The sequence below is a fragment of the Diadema setosum genome, chromosome 19 (genome assembly GCF_964275005.1).
Source record: "Diadema setosum chromosome 19, eeDiaSeto1, whole genome shotgun sequence".
Lineage (NCBI taxonomy): Eukaryota > Metazoa > Echinodermata > Echinoidea > Diadematoida > Diadematidae > Diadema > Diadema setosum.
In genome coordinates this window covers 2,930,932-2,951,664 of record NC_092703.1, presented here as the reverse complement: position 1 = coordinate 2,951,664, position 20,733 = coordinate 2,930,932, and the positions used below count along the sequence as shown (strand labels likewise).

General features: G+C 39.6%; 1 protein-coding gene across 1 annotated transcript in view; it reads right to left on the bottom strand.

The window, feature by feature from the left end:
• The window catches only part of LOC140242792 (uncharacterized), a 71,706-nt gene that overhangs the window by 6,973 nt on the left and 44,000 nt on the right, over nt 1-20,733 (bottom strand). Inside the window, exons 12-26 of the mRNA XM_072322549.1 lie at nt 19,313-19,399; nt 16,655-16,709; nt 15,999-16,204; nt 15,367-15,512; nt 14,763-14,860; nt 12,256-12,336; nt 9,392-9,660; nt 8,538-8,696; nt 8,012-8,195; nt 6,832-6,962; nt 5,316-5,426; nt 4,762-4,827; nt 3,870-3,943; nt 2,957-3,075; nt 481-675 (exon numbers count right to left, since the gene is read on the bottom strand). Of these exons, the coding sequence (XP_072178650.1) occupies nt 481-675; nt 2,957-3,075; nt 3,870-3,943; nt 4,762-4,827; nt 5,316-5,426; nt 6,832-6,962; nt 8,012-8,195; nt 8,538-8,696; nt 9,392-9,660; nt 12,256-12,336; nt 14,763-14,860; nt 15,367-15,512; nt 15,999-16,204; nt 16,655-16,709; nt 19,313-19,399 (1,981 nt within the window). The remainder of the gene's footprint in view (nt 1-480; nt 676-2,956; nt 3,076-3,869; nt 3,944-4,761; nt 4,828-5,315; nt 5,427-6,831; nt 6,963-8,011; nt 8,196-8,537; nt 8,697-9,391; nt 9,661-12,255; nt 12,337-14,762; nt 14,861-15,366; nt 15,513-15,998; nt 16,205-16,654; nt 16,710-19,312; nt 19,400-20,733) is intronic.

The following is a 20,733-nucleotide window of genomic DNA, read 5'->3' as shown; positions in this document are numbered from 1 at the left end:
ACAACTACTGCAGTTAACTGCTGGAAATTTTACTCAATGAGGGACAAAATGACGTCCCATAACTGAGACGTGACACTCCTGTGCTTCACATTTAATCCATGAAATCTGACTGAACCCTCTTTTCAAATCAGTTTTGACGAAGGACTGACGCGTTAAAACAATTTACTTAAGCAGTTGTGCACAGTTTTAGCACTTGTGAGGATTTTTTTGCGAGGAGCTTGAATGATTTTTTCTTTTCTTTTCTCCCCAAGATCCCAGCATGGTCAAGATATAATGACAGATTGCAAAGACAGTTGGAAGATGGAGAGAACAATGAAATGTTGCAAAAAAAAAAGTACTAGAATGACACCAAGTTAGTTATCAAGAGGGGAAAACTCCAGTGGAAAAAGTGAATATGGAGATGTCAAAGGAAAAGGAAACTGCCACAGCACACATGAGACAAAAGACAGACTGACAGGACGGCACAACAACTCTTCTCACCAAGATTTGGGGAGGATCGGGCCTTATCCGCCTCTCTCAGGCCCACCAGGGGCACGCCAATCACTCCCCGGGGGAGTGTGGCGGTGTCGCGGGGGTCAACCGACTCCCTGGGGGGAGCGGTGTTGTGGGGGAGGGTGGCGGAGCGCCCCGAAAGGTCCTCGCTAACGGGCCGGGGCTGCCGCTCTCCCTTGTTGGCTGGTGGAGGTTTTTGATGAAGGGAGTTACAAAGAGGGTGAAGAGGAATAAATTGGGAGGGAATTCATCATAAATAATCCATAAAAGATACTGATGGTAATAGATATTTTTTTTGACAAACTAAACAATGGCCCTTAATTTACAAAAATCATTCTAAACAGGGTAAGGGCTATCACACACACAATTTTAATAGGCATTTCCTCACAAACAATTCAGTAGAACATTAGGAGCTTAATTTCAACCCTAGTCACAGCAACAGACTCTTATTTGCACAGTGTGATAGTGCACTTGAAATAAAAGGTCTTTTTGTAATGAGAGGGCAAAAACAAAACAAATCAAATAAAACAAAATAAAACAAAACACTAAATGGCCTGAGAGCCCAGGACTTCAGATTCTAGACCAACTGATAAATTATCCACTTGTGGCTAAAACTGAGTGAGATTATGGAAAGGCAACTTGATTCCCATTTTCTATCCTTAATTTGATCTAAGGTTACTTATGTTTTGAAAATACAGTGTAAGCAATTGCACACCTATCAAGACTGAAAATTTGCTCGATCAGAACTTTAACCCTTACTGTACTGGGCTATTTGGCTCCATGAAAATACTGGGGGGGGGGGGGGGGCCTGGGAGGCTCCCCCCCATTGATCTCGGAAACGCAATGTCCGATGAACTTGAAAATTTGCATGCTGATAGATCTTCGCGTGCTGAATCTGATGGTGTAATTCATTTTAATCAATTATGCAATTTTTTGCATAATTAGCTAATTAATTATTCATAATGCATATTTTATGCATTTGGGGGATATTTTCATAATTTCAGCCTAAACAAGTACAAAATTACATGAAAACTGTAATAATGAAGAATAATGTTTCCCAAATGTGAAATAAATCAATTCTTATCTATTTTTATAAGTACAGCAGATTTGCATAAACTATTAATATGCAAATTCACTACTTACGAATTTTTGCATACTTTTGAAATGTATGACGTACTAAAATGAAACTGGAAGTAAAATTACCCTTTTACAGGACCCATGGGCACTACCATACTTTTCAACTGTATTCTAATGTCCCTGATATTGTAAACTTGAAGTATAATGTATGCAAATTTATGTAAATTTATGACTTTTTAAATAAAAATTAGCTTATATGTGATTTTGCGTGCAAAATATAAGAAAAATCAATGAATACAAAATGTATAGAAATGTGAGAAAAATCAAACAAGTTATTTGCCATACTCATAAAACATTTTTGAAATTAACTTTACAGAATCATGTTTTTTGTCTCAAAAAGTGAAAATATCACTGTTATTCTTTTGTTTTTTCCAATGTTTTTATTTCTTTTGTTTTTACTGTTTACATTTGTTATGTATTTTATTGTTTTCTAAGAGTGCCCAGTAAATCATGTGGAAGGATAAGAGTTATTTGATTCATCTATGTGGATAAAAACTCAATTTCCCCCTCAGAGAGAGAGAAAAAAAACAAGAAAAAAACAACTTTTTTGTTATGCTTTGTATTGTTTTTATTTATGTTTTCTATTGTTTTATATTCCTTATGTATATCATTGTTTCTAAACTTTGCCCAATTTATTTCAGAACAATATAGAAGCATGAACCAAGTGGAAAACCAATTCCTGAGCAAAATTTATAAATTAACGCAAGCCATGGTCTATAGACAGTATGTAACTGTACACAAATATATGCAGCGATTAGCCGTTTTAATGACATACGCATACTAATTGGCCCATAACACCCCCTAGGTAGGTCCGATATGGACAAATGTGGTATCAAAATGTGCGCAAGACTTCAGGGGGAAAAGTCATGGAGCGAGAATCCGAAATTCCCAGCGGTCGCGATGCAATCGCCAAAAGTATGGAGGGGGGGGGGGGCCTCCCAGGCCCCCCTCCCCCCCCCCCCCCAGTGCAGTTAGGGTTAAAGAGCAAACTTTGACTTGAAGGTCTCCTATGACTTCATCATAAAGCAATCACACAATCGAACACCAAACCAATCGCCAACGATCAAGACCAAATCAATCAAGTCTTTCCCATTTGTCAAGACGTTTGCATGAAAGAACCACATGCACGCAACCATCCCAACTTTCAAACATGCACACGACCATACCACCTCTTTGCATGCATCCATCCTCATAAAACCAATACCAAACACCCATACAGTCATCACCCATGCACCATGCAGATGATTCTGATGGGGGAATTCCCAATCTTCAATGAGAGGGGGAATCCCCAATCATTGTGGAGAGGGAAAATCCCTGCATTCCTTACCTCTCTGCTGAGGGGGTGTGGTCTGGCTAAGGATCTGGGCTAGCCCGTGGAAGATGGCCCCCTGCTTGGCGATGGTCATGTCCACCACTTGGCCGGACTTGACCAGGAACTGGGCAGCTCTGTGTCAGGACAATGAGAGAAAATGATACATCTCTTATTGTCTTTTCTTCAACATTTCTCGAAACATACAAGCGCAGAGTAAACAGTCTGCTCAACAAAGAATTACATCTGGATTATGGATGATATCTGTTATTTGCTCTGAGGTTTTATTGTCCTGCTACATGGCTGGCACTCATCTTCATATCCTTAATCGAAGCATCTTCCATTTATACAATACATCAATAGTGGTGCATGGGCAAACATACAGACACAATATCTGCATAATGTTAGGAAGAGTTTTTTACCAGTTTGAGAAAACCAGCAAATATACTCTGCTTGTGTTCCTCAAATTATGTCATGCAATATACACCATCAAGGACATCAGAAACTCCTAACACTGAGCACAGACAGCCCTGGTACAGACTTTATCACTGCATATATTTACTCTCTGAGATGTATGCTTTGATCAGATCTCTACAAACATTCATGTAGCTTGGGCCCCATTGCATAAAACTATGGTAACATTACAATCAATACTAACTCTGCAATCAATAGTTTACTACAGCAATCCATAGCCAATAAAACCTAAGAAATCACAGACTGTGTCCATTGTCTTCAGAGTTATCAACGCCACAGGGTCCCGGTGATTCCACTGCCAATGAAAAGCTCAGAAATCACTGATGGTTACTACTGACTGTAAAGTTACCATAGTTTTTAGCAATGGGGTCAAGATAATAAATGTGTGGGTGTGTGTGAGAGAGAAAGAGGGAGGAAGGAGTAGAAAGAGAGAAAAAGAGGTAAAGTATATCCTTACGCATCCTGGTCCAATCCAATGAGGCTGTTACCATCCACAGAGAGGATTTGGTCACCTGCCTTCACTCGCCCATCCTGATGTTGATAAACAAATGAAATGAATAAACGCATTCATTGGTATACAATGTGGTGTCAACCACATCCACAACAATGACTACAACAACAACAACAACAACAACAACAACACCACCAGCAGCAGCAGCAGCAGCAGCAACTGTAATAACAACTCACAAAAAACTACCCAACCCCCCCCTCTGCAAAAAAAAAAAAAAAAAAAGAAAAAAGGAAAAAAAAAGGAAAGAAAAGAAAAAAAGAAGACGCCTTCAAGAGAGACACAAATGAATATTTATCACAGGTCCTTTCGCATTTGATGCAATCGATATTGGTAAATATGCTCCTGAAGTTGCAACATCATTTGCCATCAAAATACACACCAGCTACATTAAACCTACACAAAAGCAACAACTGTCTTTCAAACTCTTAAAATCTCCACAGGTTACATATGAACTGATCAAGAACCCCATTCACTCATGCATGCCAATTGGTACACAAAGGACAGTCAGGCTTTAACAGACCAGTGATCCAGGTATGAAATGATCCTGAGAAAGAAGATTACTGTAAAAGCTGTTATTTTTGCGAGGGTTTTATTTTCACACATTGCACAAATTTCGAAGCACTGCTGGACTGCAAATTAAACAACACATGAAAATGTTGCCAGGTTCAGTAAAGTACCTATAATAAGACTCACATAAAATTGCAAAAACAACATCTGGTAAAAATGTCTGTGACCTCCTCATTTGTGAAAAAATATGCACATGAAAATAACGGCTTTATCTTTTCTACACTTCGATATACATATTCGTGGCCAGTTTGTAAGATCTCGCCTGCCTTACCTTGTCAGCTGCAGAGTCAGGTACCACAGCCTTGACATAGATACCAATCTGGTTCTGACCAACTCCCTGCAAAGGTGACACAAAATGTACTTTGCATTTGATTGGTTTTATGCCTTTCTTCCTTCACTTAAACATCACACACATTGGTATACTTTGTGATAGAAAGCATGGATTCTCTCTTTTTCTCTGACCCAAACTAGATTGCACTGTTGTATGACTGGTAGTTTTACAAAAAAAAACAAAACAAACCCAAATGCACATTTTAACTCTTACCAAATTCATATCATAAAAGTGGTGTCCAACATGAATATCACTTTGGCTCTATTCTCTCTCTCTAAAAAAAAAAAAAAAAAAAAATAGTGAATTTCTAGATATTTTCAAAATGTCATTTCACTTTCTGTAGAAGTCCAAAAATCTAAGTGTGCAGCATACTGCAGTAATTTGTTTTTGCGAGAGCATTACTATAAGCCAAGACAAAATTCAGTTGCTGGGCAATTTCCGGCACCAGGCACATACGTCAATACGAATAGTCATCAAGTCTTCCTTTAACCTACCGTTGCAGCTACGATGCTCAGTCCCATGCCTGGCTTTCCATGTTTGTCCAGCTGGATGTGAATGATCTCTGGCTCTTTACCAGGAGGCTTGGCATCTGGCTTCACCTGCGGCTGTGGAAGAAAGGAAACAACAAAATCAACAACACCGACATTAATTATCAGCTAATTAATTATCAATTTAATTATCATCTGTTTCCATTTTAGTCTCGTAAACTTAAGAACCAAAGATATACAGCCTCATAGCATCTGGCATCCTTCATCTTCAAAGACCTTTTTTTTTTCCACATATGAATACTGAATGGCCTTGCAAGGTTGTTGTTTAATCATCTGTCAAGAAACATTCTGAAGAGACTGTTCAAACATTAACCCTAAAAAGACTGGGCTATTTTGGTAGCTCGAAAGACTGGGGGGGGGCCTAAAGGGCCCCCCCTTAAGAGCTCGGCCGTGGATCGCGCGATCGCCGCGGAAATTTGCACAAAGGTAGTGTGCGATGTAATCTACAAGATCGTATATTTAAATTTTCCAAAATAGTCTTCTTTTATTTTATTTTGATTAATTATGCTAATTTATGCAAGAAATCAGACTTTTTTATCTAAATCAGTAAATAAAGCTCCATAAGTGCTCATTTTTGGTCTAGATATTCTTTGTAGCATTCTTAGCAAATGTACTTGAAAAAAAATTCGGTATCAAAATTAATTCCTAATTTATTTTATTGTTTTATGAATTTCTTATGTATTTCTTTGTTTTTTCGACCTTTTGTTTTTGTTGTTTTTTTCAGCAAAATTTGTGGCAGACCCTTTTTGAAGCATAATACTACTAAAACAAATTGATTTTAGCCACTGAGAGTAAAAATAAGCATATTTATATGAACCATATGATAAACCTCAATTTGTATTGACTTTGTACACAAAATCGCATTTTTGAGCCGATTTTCGGTCTCACGTGCATGTACAAAATGTTATGTAACTTCAGAACCGTACCCCCGGGCGTCACAAATTTGGTGTCAAAATGTGCGGGAAACTCGAAAGAAAAAAGTCACAGAGCATCGCGGCGAGAGCATTGTGTGTTGCTGAGTAATCGCGCGAAATGTCGAGGGGGGGGGGCCTTTTAGGCCCCCCCCCCCCCAGTCTTTTTAGGGTTAAAAATCTTCATTTATAGTTGCAGCACAGGGTCCACTTTGGGACAGGGCATCATTTTGGGAAACAACAGGAACAGATCACTGCTCAGAACAACTTCATGTTTCCACATTTAAGTGGTCACATCTTTCTTACAAGCCATTTGTAGAAGTTTACCAATATTAATACTATTGTTGTGTCACCATCGTCATTCAGCGGGGACCTGTTTTATAAAGAGTTATAACGGATTACAGAGTTGATTTCTATGGTAAGTCTCAGGCAGCCTGTGTGATAAGGAAATTTATAATTGATTATATCTTTTGATAAAACAGGGCCCAGAACTTCTACGTGGCAGCTGTGGGGTGACATGGAGCATCTAGTCACTGACTTTCGGTCTTTACCTCTATGTGTGGCTTGGAAGGAGGTTGTGGAGACTCTGGAGACTGTGGTTCCAGAATGGAGGGCTGGTTGCCGTACATGTGGACAGTCCATGTCCCATTGGCCTTGGGGTGGGGAGTCAGGCGAACTTGTGCTGGGTGGGATAAAAAGAAGCTGCATTTACGCTGTTGGATCCTTATGAATCTCTGTTTTTCTCTTCATGAAAAGCAAGGGAGGGATGGCTTTAATGGCTACACAATCAGTGAAGGCTTGATAGCAAGAGTGTGAAAGTTATTGTTCATTCTAAACACGAGATTTTACTTTTATTCACATTATTAGAACAATAATGATGGGATTCTTTTGTGCAGGCAATACTACTAATGTTGGTTTGAGAACACTGGAACAAAACAGCTTACTTGTCAAGATATCTTCTCATATCCATAGTTGTGGGTAAACTCAGCCTAGCGGGTAAACTCTGTCCCCAGCACGCACTTTGCAAGTGGCCGAGTTTATCAGCTAGGCCGAGTTTACCCATAACTATGGTATGCGCAATGAAAGATACAGGAGACCTGAGTCAATATCTGTTTGTCTTTGGGTAATTTGCATTCTGTGTACTGACCTGTGACCTGCATGAATGCACATTTATGGGAAAGTTGTAGGACCCACAGATCGCATCAATACATTGATATCCCAAACACCCAGAAGCTCTGGGGGTTTCAGTGCTTAGAGTGTGAATTGGCACAATAAAAAAGAAAACAAAAAACAAAAAACAAGCTAGAGAAGCACTATGAGTTCCCAATACAGAAACCTTTTGTTACGTCATCAATGCCAGCGCGCAGCGCGCCTCGTCCTGGACAGAAACTAGAGCACGCACTCCAGTGCGCGTATGACAACCTCAAAAATACGCAGCTTGAACTACCAAGTTCAATGACCCTACATGCCAAAACACCAAAAATCCTTCATTAAATCTACAAAAAATGCTTGATCATTACTAAAATTTAATCATCTGTTCCTTGTGTCATCCTCAACCTTTCCTGCACGTTTCATCCAAATGTGTGCACAACTTTTTAAGTTATTTTGCATACGGACAAACAAACTAACGGTAATGAAAACAGAACCTCCTCCCTTGGCGGAGGTAAAAACACCCCATAGTATTGTGTCCCTGTCAATACGCTCTGGTACAGAAAGGGTTCAGAAACTCACCAGCCTGCACCAGTGGGTTGAGGAACTCCCTCAGTCCATTAGGGATGCCTTTGACGATGTCACTGGAGTAGCCGTCTTCGGGGAGGAAGGCCGCCACACGCAGCTCTCGCTCCTCTTCCAGAAGAATGGGACGCCCCTCCTGCTGTGCCTGTACCTCCTCTGGGGATGCAGCGTTGGCGGTTGCCTAGGGGACAATCGGGTTTCAACAATCTATCAAACTTGCCTGACATAGTAGCAAATGACCAGTCACCTATACTGTATTCCATGTACCTGATGTAATCAACAAGAACAGGTGTTATGACGACCTCAGTACATTATACTAGGTTCTGCATATCCCTAAATGTTTAACTTTTGTTGAGTACAAAACAATTCATTAGATACACTCAACTCACAAAGGGATGCTATGCTCCACATTGCTATGGGCAAATTACAAAATAACTTATTTGATAATGAAATCCATATAGTCGGGTATGGGGGGAGTGAACAAAAATTAAAGGGTACTGGATGCTCGTTTCCATGGTATTACCTTAGCAATGGCTTCAGGGGGGATCTCGATGGCTCCCTTGGGAGGGATGTAATTATCAAGGAGTGCTTTCAGCTGGCGGGTGTTCAGTTTCCAGCTACCAGAGATGGCAGCGTTCAGCTGGGTGGAGTTCTCCTTGGGGGTGATCAAAAGCTCCAGGGCCTGTCAAGGATTCAATGAATAAAAATGTTCACAAATAAGAAAATATGTTGATGGATGGATAAACGAGAGAATGAAATAAGTGGAGAATGAATGAATATATTGACAAATCAAAAATAGTCTCACAATAGCAATGATAAAGAACTTCTGAACAAGCTATTATAAGTTGGATTCACCTACAACTGTAGTATCCATTATTTCTTGGGGAATTTCTTCCACACTGAGATCAATTCATGACAAAAATGAAGTAATGGTGCAATCATAATCACTCATTTAAGTGTGCAAGTTTGAAATGCCCTAGTTCATGAAGCTTACAAAGCATGCATTGATCCTACACAGAATATTAGAGTATACAGTGTACTTGATAAATGACTTAAACAGATCATCACACGAATGCCAAGGAAGTACACTTTGTCCTACAGAGTCTGATGAATTACAATGTTTCCAAAGTTATGAAAATACTTTAACTCACTAGATTTTTGCACCTCTACAAATAATGCACTCAAAATAACCTGCCCAAATCTGTTGCCTCAAATACTACAAGGATTCTTTCACTTTTTATTTCTTAGTTGTGACTGGAAATTGCTCAAAATTTCACTGTCCTGTTCCTGATTTTCTGCTTCTAGTCATACAGACTAATATTCAGGGTGGTGTTCTCCTCTTTGATCAGGAGAGAAAACATGGATAGACATGGGCACCTGCTTCAGTTTCTCCAGGTGGGCCTCTGCGGCCAGCTCCAGGCCCTGCTTCTCGGCCCAGGCGTCCACGCGGGCCAGGCGGCGCATGAGGCGGCGGCCCCAGTCCTGGGTGCAGAGGCCGGCGTGGCGGGGCGAGGTCACCAGCCGGTTGAAGAGGCTGGCGCTGATGAAGTGGAAGAGCTGGGAGAAGAGCTGGATGGTGAGGGCGGCGTTGACACGGCAGACGCGCAGCAGCGTCATCGCTGACGACAGGATCTGGAGGACGTCGCCTGCAGAGAGCACAAGGATGAAAAACAACGACTGATGTTGAATTGAATATTGTAGACATACTATTAGAGAATTCATGGCAATAGGAATTTACCATCCCCTTTTAGTACAGACATTAGTCATCCCTTCTTAGCACAAGGAATTTACTATCTCCCTATTTAAAGGAAAAAAAAGTATCATCTCATCATATAAACTATTACAGTGAAAATTATAGGCTCCTCTAGGTAAAAATAACTATAAATCTTTTGTTGTTCCTCTTCTTCCATCGAGTATTTTGTCACTATGAAATTTTTCATCTATAGATATATACTGAATGCAGTCTTATCCTTTCAATATATGTAACTGGTAGCAGAAAATACAGGGTACAACTGTATATCAGCACTCATAATGACAGTGTTAAACAGATAGAAGTGTATCCCTAACATAAGCTTAACCTGACTTTGTACAGTGATGATGTTCTAAAATTCCATTTTTGTCACAAGCATGGGGAAGAAAGACATCATATGTCATCTAGGTCCGAGTATGACCAAGAAGGGAAAATCACTATAAGAGACAAATCGAACAACCAAATTACTCAAACATTACAAGAAATAAAGTCCCAGATGCCTTCTTTGTGATTACAGGACAGCATGTATCTTCTACATGTCTTGATACAAGTTGTACCCTACTTAATATAAATATCAAAGTTTAAACAAACAGCCCTAAAATGCAGTTATCTGTATTCCCATGTTCATTTTACATGAAGAAAAAAATATGCCTCGAAAAAAAAAAGAGAGAAAAAAAAATATAAAAATTGTCCAAACCTACATTACAGCAATGACCATCATTGGTATACATATCATTGTGCGAAAGTGGAGAGCACCACAAAGAAAAATAAAGCATCTCCTAGTACGGAACCATATCTTTCCTCATGCATTCATTCATTTAATCTATCTTTCTCTTGACAATATGGGGGCAATGCACTTCTCTGACGGCTCTTTCAACTTTTTTTTTTTTTTGGTTTCTTGATAAAGTATGCTGCAATTCTTAAATACCAAAAAATGTATACTTTATAATACGAGGAATCAGTGCATATCACTATCAGTGTCAAACTGTTCTCAAAGGTGACCAATAAATATGCATCTTGTATACTTGCACATGGACCATAAACAAAAGGGTTGGGGATGAGACTTTTAAAATCTACACTTGCAAAAGCCTGGCTGTATGTCACATGTTTTTTTTTTTTTCATTTTTTCCATTAATTATCATAGTTTCATAAGCAAACAAAGATGATCTTTCCCTTTTTTTTTCTCTCTCTCTAGTAGCAACTGCACTCAAGTATGAAGTGTCTGCAGCAGCTTAAGAGTAATTTTCCAACATGAAATGAGAGAGAGAGAGAGAAAAAAAAAACACAGAACAAGAACATGGACTACAATGTATGTCCTTGTGATGCAAAATCCAGGCCAATGCAAGAAGGAGACAAGGATGATTTCAACCATCAAGTTTTGCTTTTAATTGTGGAACTAAGAGAGACGGTTACTGGCACAAAGGGACAACTACACGTACATACTAATTACTACTGCATCTACAGAATGGTGCATCTACAGAATTGTCTTACATGCATTAGCAGCAACTACATTTCATGCTGTGGTCACCCATACAAAAATTACTGGACAGGTCTGATTAACAGACTATAAGAGAAGAAAGCATTCTGTAAGAGTATACCAACATTATATATACAGAAATCTCTCCTTCGCCATGTGTTGTTAGTCGCCAGTTCAAAATAACATCGCAATCATCTTCATCAATGGAAAATTTCAGTTAATCAACGCTACCGCAGTATTTGAACAGCACTACTCTACTGGCAAAGGAACAATTCTGCCTGGATTGGCAAGGAGCATTTGTCCTACACGCATCTCTATCTGGGACAGCATTCACAACTGCACCCAATTCTGTAGCCAGAGTGAATACACAAAGCCTATGCAAAAGGCAGTACTATAGCTAGCGAAAAGCAAGCATTTCTACTGAAAGTGCTTCTCCGAGTACTACACATCATTCTCTTTCAAAAAAATACAAATTCTATTTGACATCAGTCACAGGCAAACAATAAGAATGTAGGAGGTGCAATCTTATAGCTTGACTAACTCTACTTGTAAAGTTTGGCAACACTTGGCAACTACACTGTAGCAGATGTGAAATGCATGCATGGTTTAGTTATAGCGAAAAAAGCAAGGTATTCAAGTGGAAACTAATAGAAGTACACGTAGCACTGGTTTTGGCCTCGGGGTCAGATTCTACTCATGCCTGTCACCCTCATTCTTTGCCGAGGCAAAGTTAATAACACTGCAAGACTCCTGACATAAAATACCCAGGTATCAGTAGACTATGTGTCATGGATGGCTAGTGACAAGTATGGGACAGAATGGACCGAGACATTCCAGACAGTGGTGTACAGTTACAGGAATGAAGTTCGCTGTGGTTAGACTGTGAAGGCATGCATGCGTATGGATGTTGAGGAGGTGCGATGGGGATGGAGCTGTGTTGCCATGGATACAGGGAGATGAGTGAGTTGCTATGGATACTAAAAGTGACACGGGGTGGGGTTAATTGGTGCCTACCTATTGTTGGCCGTCCACTCATGGGGCTGCTCGACGGCGGTCTCATCCAACGCCCACTCTCAACACTCTTTGAATCCTCGTCTGGACGGGTCAAACGGGAAGATTCAGTCGGACACTCAATGTCATATCTGGCCCGTGCTGCCCTCAATCCCCAAACTCTTACAAACACTTTATCATGAGTAATCAACAAATGTTCACAAATCCGTGGCACTCTGGTTATACTGTTCTTTGTAAATAAATGTGCACTAAATAACAAAATGTTCCTCACATATTCTCATATATCGCTTTTGAGATAAACAGAATAAAATTACAGCTCTGTCTTCATTATTGGCCAAAAAAGTGGACATGCTCAAAAAAACTGTCACATTTTTATCTTGTATATGTGCAGAAATTGAGTTCTTGGATAACCTATCTGCTGATGTCTGTTAGTTAGTGTTAGTAGCAACACGTTGTGATACGCACAAAGGAACTGCTCAAAAGTTTCAACAAAAACTGAAGAAAATTTCCAGTACTTAGAGCAAATAATGGACAAACAACATTCCTAAATAAACCAGTTTATAAACTTATTCCCCTATCTTTCATGTACACATATAACGGTAAATTGATAATGACTTTTACTTGATACTCAATGTTTTATTTTTCAATCAAACTGAATCCCCTACCATTCTCTCTTTGGGTTTCATGGTAAGTCCCAAAATGATAATTACATTGGCAATTAGAAATATAAGCCTTTTCTCTTCAGGTAGATATGATGTTAAATTAATAACTAGTGTGGTTCTATATTGAACGTTTTTCCCCATTAACTGAATTCCCCATCCCCTCCCCCTCTTTCAACAGTTGCTTGGGTCAAGAATCAATCCCAGAAAGTTTTCTAGACTGAAATAAATCAGTGAGCAGATGAAAGTTGTCTATGATACACCATGCAATCAGGCATAACAGTAATCTAAACAAAATCCGATTTGTATGCAGAGTAACAGAGTTTGGATGACCTCATATCATGCAGGATGCAACATATGGCTGAATGATGTTCTTGTGTCAAAATGCTCACTGATACATGATAGAAACTCCTGTCAGACAGACTGTGGAGACTTTACTTGAAAACACAACACAACACAAACTGCCATTCTAGAGTCTGTGTTATCTCAAATCAAAGTCAATGATGGGATCAAGAATAAGGATCCAGAACATTCTGACGATAAAAAAGAAAACACACACACACACACACACACACACAGAAAAGATGGAAAACGAGTACTAAACCAAGTTGTCACAATGCAAGTGACCTTTAAATGACGTGCAAAAGACAAGGTGACACAGAAAGTCATTTTCACAGTGAGGAAGATGGTTGCCTTGATGTGATGACATGAGTTCTGTCATGATTTAAAGCAAAGGAGTAGGATGAGAGTGAGTCCTGGAAGCATGGACCACTGTGGCTCAGTGGAGCTATATGTCTCGGATACATCATACAAAGTGTGTATGTGTCGTTCAAAGCTAGCCTCCCCAATACAAGTAGAGGAGCACCTATCTTGTACCCATCATGGGGGACAGAGTAGTTTGTCTTGGCATTTCATTGCCAGAGTGCTAACAATCTGCTACCAGGAGATTTTGAACTTCACCAGAGATGTGGCTGTTTAGTACAGTACTCTTTGCCTCATTGCAGTGCTGGTAAGAATTGATTTTACCAAATTTACCAGAGGGTACCCAATTAAGAGAAATCGCAAGAAATTTGATGAGAAATCCAACAAAAATGATGTACGATAGAAAAATGTATACAACGACCTCAAATTCTGAATCATGTCTACAGTCTCTAGCCTTAGGAATCTCAAGATGATGAGGTGTCATGTAGTATATCAATAAATGAAAAAGAAAACTGCTTATATTGTCAATATACAAAATGTATCATGTAAGAGTAGCTAATTTATGAGCTCTTGACTTTCCCTTTGCCAGTAACACCAGTCTTGATTTTCCTGTTTTGTAGCAATGTTTCTGCTCCAAGTTACTCCCATTTCATACTCTTTGTGTTCACCAGAACAAAGAAACCTGACAAAAAACTTGAAGGTTCAGGGAATGTCTGCCTGATTACATTTCTCTTTAAAAAAAAGAAAAAAATTGTGTTAATATAAACTTTTGCAATAACTGCTTTCAGCTGTTGAGGATGAGTCCCAAGTATACTCCACCAAGTGTCTATGGGAAATGCGTGTTGAAGCAAAATCAGTCCATCCTCAACGGGTCAATGAATATCCCAAAATAAACATTCATCATTCTTCCTTTCAAACTGGTAGGGCAAACTACAGCCCAGGGCCCTGTTTCATAAAGCTGTTCGTAAAGTTACAAACATACGAGCGACTGGTAATCAGTTCTGATGTGCTATACTTACCAGAATTTCAATGGTATAGCACATCAGAACTGATCACCAGTGGCTTGTAAGTTGTTCATAACCTTACGAACAGCTTCATGAAACAGGGCCCTGGTGTCACGTGACTTAGCCCAGGTGTCACATGACTTACCTGCTGAAAAGTCCCGCTCCATATCTGCCTCGTCGCTGGGATCCAGGAAAGCAGAAAGGTTCTTGTTCAGCTCAATCTGCATGGCACGCACAAGATGTCTGTGGGGTGAAAAACACAGTCCAGTGGTGCATTTTGACAAAGAGAATGAGTACAAACATATTTTTAGGTGTCATGCAGAAGGACATGACTTCACGCTTGATTATGACAACGAACACCAAAAGAGATAAAAACTACTGGACAATCTGCTTGCATCTCAACACTATCATCATGTCCAAGAAATCCACCCCTCTTTCAAAGAGGCATTCCATATACAATGGAAAGATATCCTCCTCCTCCTCATCCACAGCCTAACAACCATCTTCAATATCATAGTCATCATCATCACAAACATTATCTTCATCATCAACATTACCATTATCATCATCATCATCACCACCACCATCATCACCACCACAATCAAATTTTAAACAATGCATATCAGAATGCAACATCAACATCTACAGACAATGACATAGTTAGTGTGAAGGCTGCACGTATGTCAGCTACATGCAGAGAGTATGGTAACCATGACGACACTGGGTGACCCCTCATCCCTCCTCCTCACCTGAAGGTGTTCTGGATGCAAGACTGGAGGATGTCTTGGGCGTCGTGGGAGATGCCACCGATGTCACGGTCCTGCTGGATGAAGTGAAGGAGCTCCGAGACGTTGGCCAACCAGAACGTGAGGGCGCCAGCCACTTGGGAATCCTCCTGCAAACGCAGATCAGAAGCAATTTTGTGCAAATTGTTTTTTTCATATTGGTACACGATGCACTCCATCACCATATAAAAAGGACTATTGGAATTTCCATACAATATTAATTTCATGCCAAATGATGGCCTCCAAAGGATGGCCAGATGAAAGCATCAGTTGTGTGATTTTGGTGCAGTAGAAGCATTGTGTCATAAATTGAACAAATTGAACTAATTGAGGGAAGTGGAAAACATCCAGAAGAACTACACAAAATGTAAAAATTATTCCACAATTAAATCTCTCTCCCTATCAATATCAAACACCAGAATGATTTAAATGAAATATTACACAGAAGCTGTGTCAACATCAAATGGTACACAAAGCAGACAGTTTTATGTATATTGGGACGGTTTGCAAGAGAGGGCTACCAATTACGGTACAGAGACTTCAGTCAGTTTGCATAACACCTCCCCTATTAGAAGTGATGAAGGTGGTTGCCATACCTCAACTGTCCGGTCAATGATGTCAGCCATCTTGTTGAGGAAGGCAGAGAGGCGCTGGGCCCGCTCTGTCGGGCCCATTTCTGGCCGGTAGAGCTTGGAGAGGCGGTACCGGCAGGCCAGGTAGAGGGCGTAGGTGGGAGCAAGCTTGAAGTACAGCTGGGCACCGTTCACATCGTGTACTACAGTCTTGAAGAAAATCTCCTCGGCTGATGGACACAGGACAAATGAAAGGAAATTGATTGGTACCGTAAATAGAAATGCTGGAAACAATCTGGTCTATCTTACAGACTCTAAAACTCTTTTTTTTTTAAAACCATGCATATCTCCTTCAGCTTGTACCCACCAACATTAAAAAGTCAAAGTTCTAACTTCAAAGATGCTTTTCTCAAAATTGTGTTGACCACAGAGGGGAAATTCATACAATTCTGCAGTGTCTTCGCTCACCACTCAATAATCAATTGTCCACCTAACACACACCTCATCACATTACCCTATAACACTGCTTTCCATATAAAAAGGCTATAACAATAATGCCTCCAGCACCATGTTGGGTGGAGGTATATGAAAACAAGACATTTACTGGGCTGGAGGTTACTGCAGGCCATCAAATTCAATTGATATTGTCAAGGATTGCCTGAATGTTCTGTATCACTCACCTGTATCTCTGAACTCCAGACTCAGTGGCAGAACTTCAGTGTTGGGATCACGGACCTGCAAAATGACAAGACAGGTTTGGGTATTGAGCATGAGCACAAATTTTAAAGACCTTGTAAAGTGGGATTCATCTGTGGCCCGATTCATTCGCTGCCCACTGGGGTACATCATGGATAGCCCTGGTCAGCGAATGCATGCATTGAAGCATATGTGCATCAGTATTGGTCCACTTCAGTCAAAATTCTTCAGATGGATGTTCCTAGACATAGATCAGTGATAAAGCTGTACACAAGACGTTACAGGAATTCTCAAATATATCCTTACTAGTCGGGCATGCCTTTCTACTCCATGGTATCCCTACATCTGCCGGTGTTTATTCTCAACCCGAATTTATCACTTAGCACCCTCACTCTTTCCCCATTGAATTACTAATAAAACACAGTATTTTTGCGGCATGAAATTTTCGCGAACTGCCTTGAACATTCAATGCGTATAGCATAGAGAAGAACTTTCGTGTGTGTTTTAATTTCGCGAATCTTGGCTCTCGCAAAATTAAAATGCACACAAACATTCCTCCTTTTACTGTAAACTGAAAATCTTCAATTATTTGATCATCACTTGTTTTCCAAGAGATCAATGGACACCAACAATAGATGCAAAATATACTCTTCAGTTCATGTGCATCCCCATACTGCAAATAAGAACATGGGGACAGAGTACCGGTAATGCAAATAACTGTATGACCTTTGTGTTTGAATGGTCTATCATAAACACACTGGGGGTATTGTAATGAGACTATATGAACAGACATATAGTGTGTATCACACAAACATTATCACTACAAGTGTGCACTTGTGAGAATATATGAGAGTATATAAGTAGCATGGAGAGCACATGAAAACCTACTCATTCGCTAAGGTGTTAGCCTTAGAACAAGTCTGCCCCAACAGAAATAAGAAGATTTAACTGCAATTTGAGGTGCTGTGAGGCCAATTTCTGTACACCTGCCATGTGTGTGTATCAGTGGAAGAAAGATTCATACTCTTTTCTTTATCTTGTCTGAGATATTCTTATCTATCTATTACCATTTGCCATCAAACAAAAAAGCATGGCCATTTCCACCGACACTGACTCACCATTCCTACACCTAGGCACAATTTTGTTTTGGACAAAGTTTGCACAGGAGCACACAATAGTTTCTACCTCTGGACATCTTTTTGTCAATTGATTTACAACAGTACTAGAGTTTAATACAAATAGGGTAGATAATTATGCTGAGAGACCAAAGTGAGATTCTTGCAAAAGTCAAAATAACAGTGTCAGTTTGTATGACATTTGCAAATCATAGTATTACCACTCAACTGGGTGGCATAACAAGAATGAAAGAAGAAAACTGGGGGGGGGGGGGGAGGGGGAGGAGAGAGAGGGTGAGAGATTTAACAGTACATTATCAACACGAGGTGTTGGCTTGGTTCATGAATATCTTTTCCTCCATTAAAAAGCCCACACAAGAAGTGAATCACCTTCTAAAATGAGCAGAATACAATGAGCTGCTGGATAAATACTGTGAGAAAACATGCACGGATGTGGCAAAACACGGGTATCATAAATGAACTGTAGTGCAGAGAAAAGAAGAGATAATTACATAACAGGCATAATAACAGGTATAAAGTTATTCCCATATCTGGGAAGGACTGTTTAATCCTCTTCTCAGGACACAAAGAGATAGAGATAGATGATAGATGTGAGATATATAAGAGATAGATAAGAGATATATAAGAAATAGATAAGAGATAGATAAGAGATAGATTAGAGATGGATAAGAGATAGATGAGAGATAGATGAGAGATAGATAAGAGATAGATTAGAGATGGATAAGAGATAGATGAGAGATAGATGAGAGGTAGATAAAAGGTAGATAAAATATATCTTGCAGATTTGGAAAGACTTGGATACTCTGTTATTGATCTAATGCAACAATAACAGCAGTAATTCTCGAGTAAGAATGTGAAGAGGTGAAAAGAGCTCTGAATTAATTTTAAGTAATACATAAGAAGTGTAGTTTGGTTCCTTCACCTCTACCAACCCCAATCCTCCCCTAGCCTCCCCCCGTGATACCATACCAGTATCTTGATCTTTAGAGACAAACTCCTTTCACATTAATATGATTATTAAATCAAAGCTATAGGTGAACATGCATTAAAGTAAAGTGCATTATCAAAATACTCTTCATTGCTAGATGCTTATGTGCATGTTTTGAGTATGAACGTGGACAAACGAGGGCGCACTTGCATTCTCTTGCTTACAAGGTGAGGGAGGGACAATAATGCACCAGGCCAGATAATGCAGTGAAGTACAAGCACACAGGTTGTCTAACTGTTACCATGCCAACCATGCAGTGACACATTCAAGACAGGAGCGCAAGGCAATTAAAGGATGATGATACTGGATTGTGCATTAGAGATGAGGATACTCAAGTCAATGATGGGATAATAGGGTGATCACAGAGCTATCCTTTTTTTGGATTCATCTTATTCATTTTGAGTGCATATTTTGAAAGATGGATGCAGGCAGTTGCCATGGTGACGCAAACCAGAAAAATACGTCGGAGACGGGGTCCGAGTTGGCACCCTTCTCCATCTGATCCATGCTGCACTAACCTCTGCTAGGGGCGCTGAATGCGTCGCTATGTGACCGTTGGCACCAAAAGTGGTCTCAACAGTGTACGTAGTGCTTCGAGTGAATATCTGTGGACACGTGTGTGTTAGGTCACGGATAGGGAGGGTTAATGGGTTAGGTTGAAGTAGAATCTGAGGAGGAGGCTTATGTGATTAGAGGAAAACTGGTCTAGTATTCCTAAAATTGAGCAAGTATTTATTGTCTCTTCAATTCGCATCATACTCTACTTCTGCCTCTCCCCGTATTTTTCTTTTCTCTTTCTGTTCTACTTTCTCAGATTTCCCCACCTTTGTGACTGAAAAATAGGGATGGTTTGGCTCAAAAGTAGGAAAGAAAGAACAATTTTTACAAGAGTGTGTAATAAAAGAAACTCCAATTGAAATAACAGCTGGGAATGGTCAAAATTCAGATTCTTTCCTCCAAATTCAGAATGATTGAGAGATCTGCTTTATATCATTACACACATGAAGGTGGTTTAGTAAATAGAATATAGAAAGTTAGGAGTGGTGGACCGATTTGAAGTTAGCCAGAGGTACCTTGGACGTTGTGGACTAATTGATGTGCAAATGTATCAGGTTCTTTTTGACCACTCCTAGCTAGCAAGTGTTCCTATTTCATGCCTAGAACCTTTGATCTCAAAGTTAGGGTAGAATCCTCTTCTCCTGGGCTCTGTAGTTTGAATTTTATTTTATCTGACAACATCATTTAGCGTCAGAAGGACCTATGTCAACTTTTTGCTCCGGTGATGATAGCTAGTTTTTTGATGATGTTATATATGCAAGAATTCTTTGAATTTCCTTTTCCCCCCATATGAAGATGCCTTTGTAAAGTGCGATTAAGATTAAAGATTCCACCTCCCCTTGTCTTTACCACCAGGCCTACTGGTGAGCTTTTTGTAGACAATATCAATCAAATCTAACATATTCTTAGTTTTTCTATTAGTTTCTCTCTTCTTAAAAATCAAAAGAGTGAAATTTTCAATTCTGCCTACTTCGAAGAAATATTTAGGGGATGTGTATATTTGTTGTTGTTTTGTCTATGTAGAACGATTTAGTGTTGGTATAAAAGTCCCATACATTTCCATTAAACACTATCCCACAACTGTTACACATGCAAACACTCATGAGGTTTAAAGGGATAGTACAGTATTGGTAGAGATGAGAATTGGGCTTTTAACTTTTTGCGAGATACCAAGAAAACACTTATGATACAGTACAGAACATACCATTTTAAGAGGAATTCAATGTTTATTTGATGAAAATCGGGTTTGGAATGACTGAAACATCCAAAAACAAAGTAAAACAAAACGATCGTAATAAAGTGTGGGTCCCACACTTTATTAGAATCGCTCTTTTTTTATATCTCAGCCATTTCAAAACCAATTTTCATCAAATAAACGTTG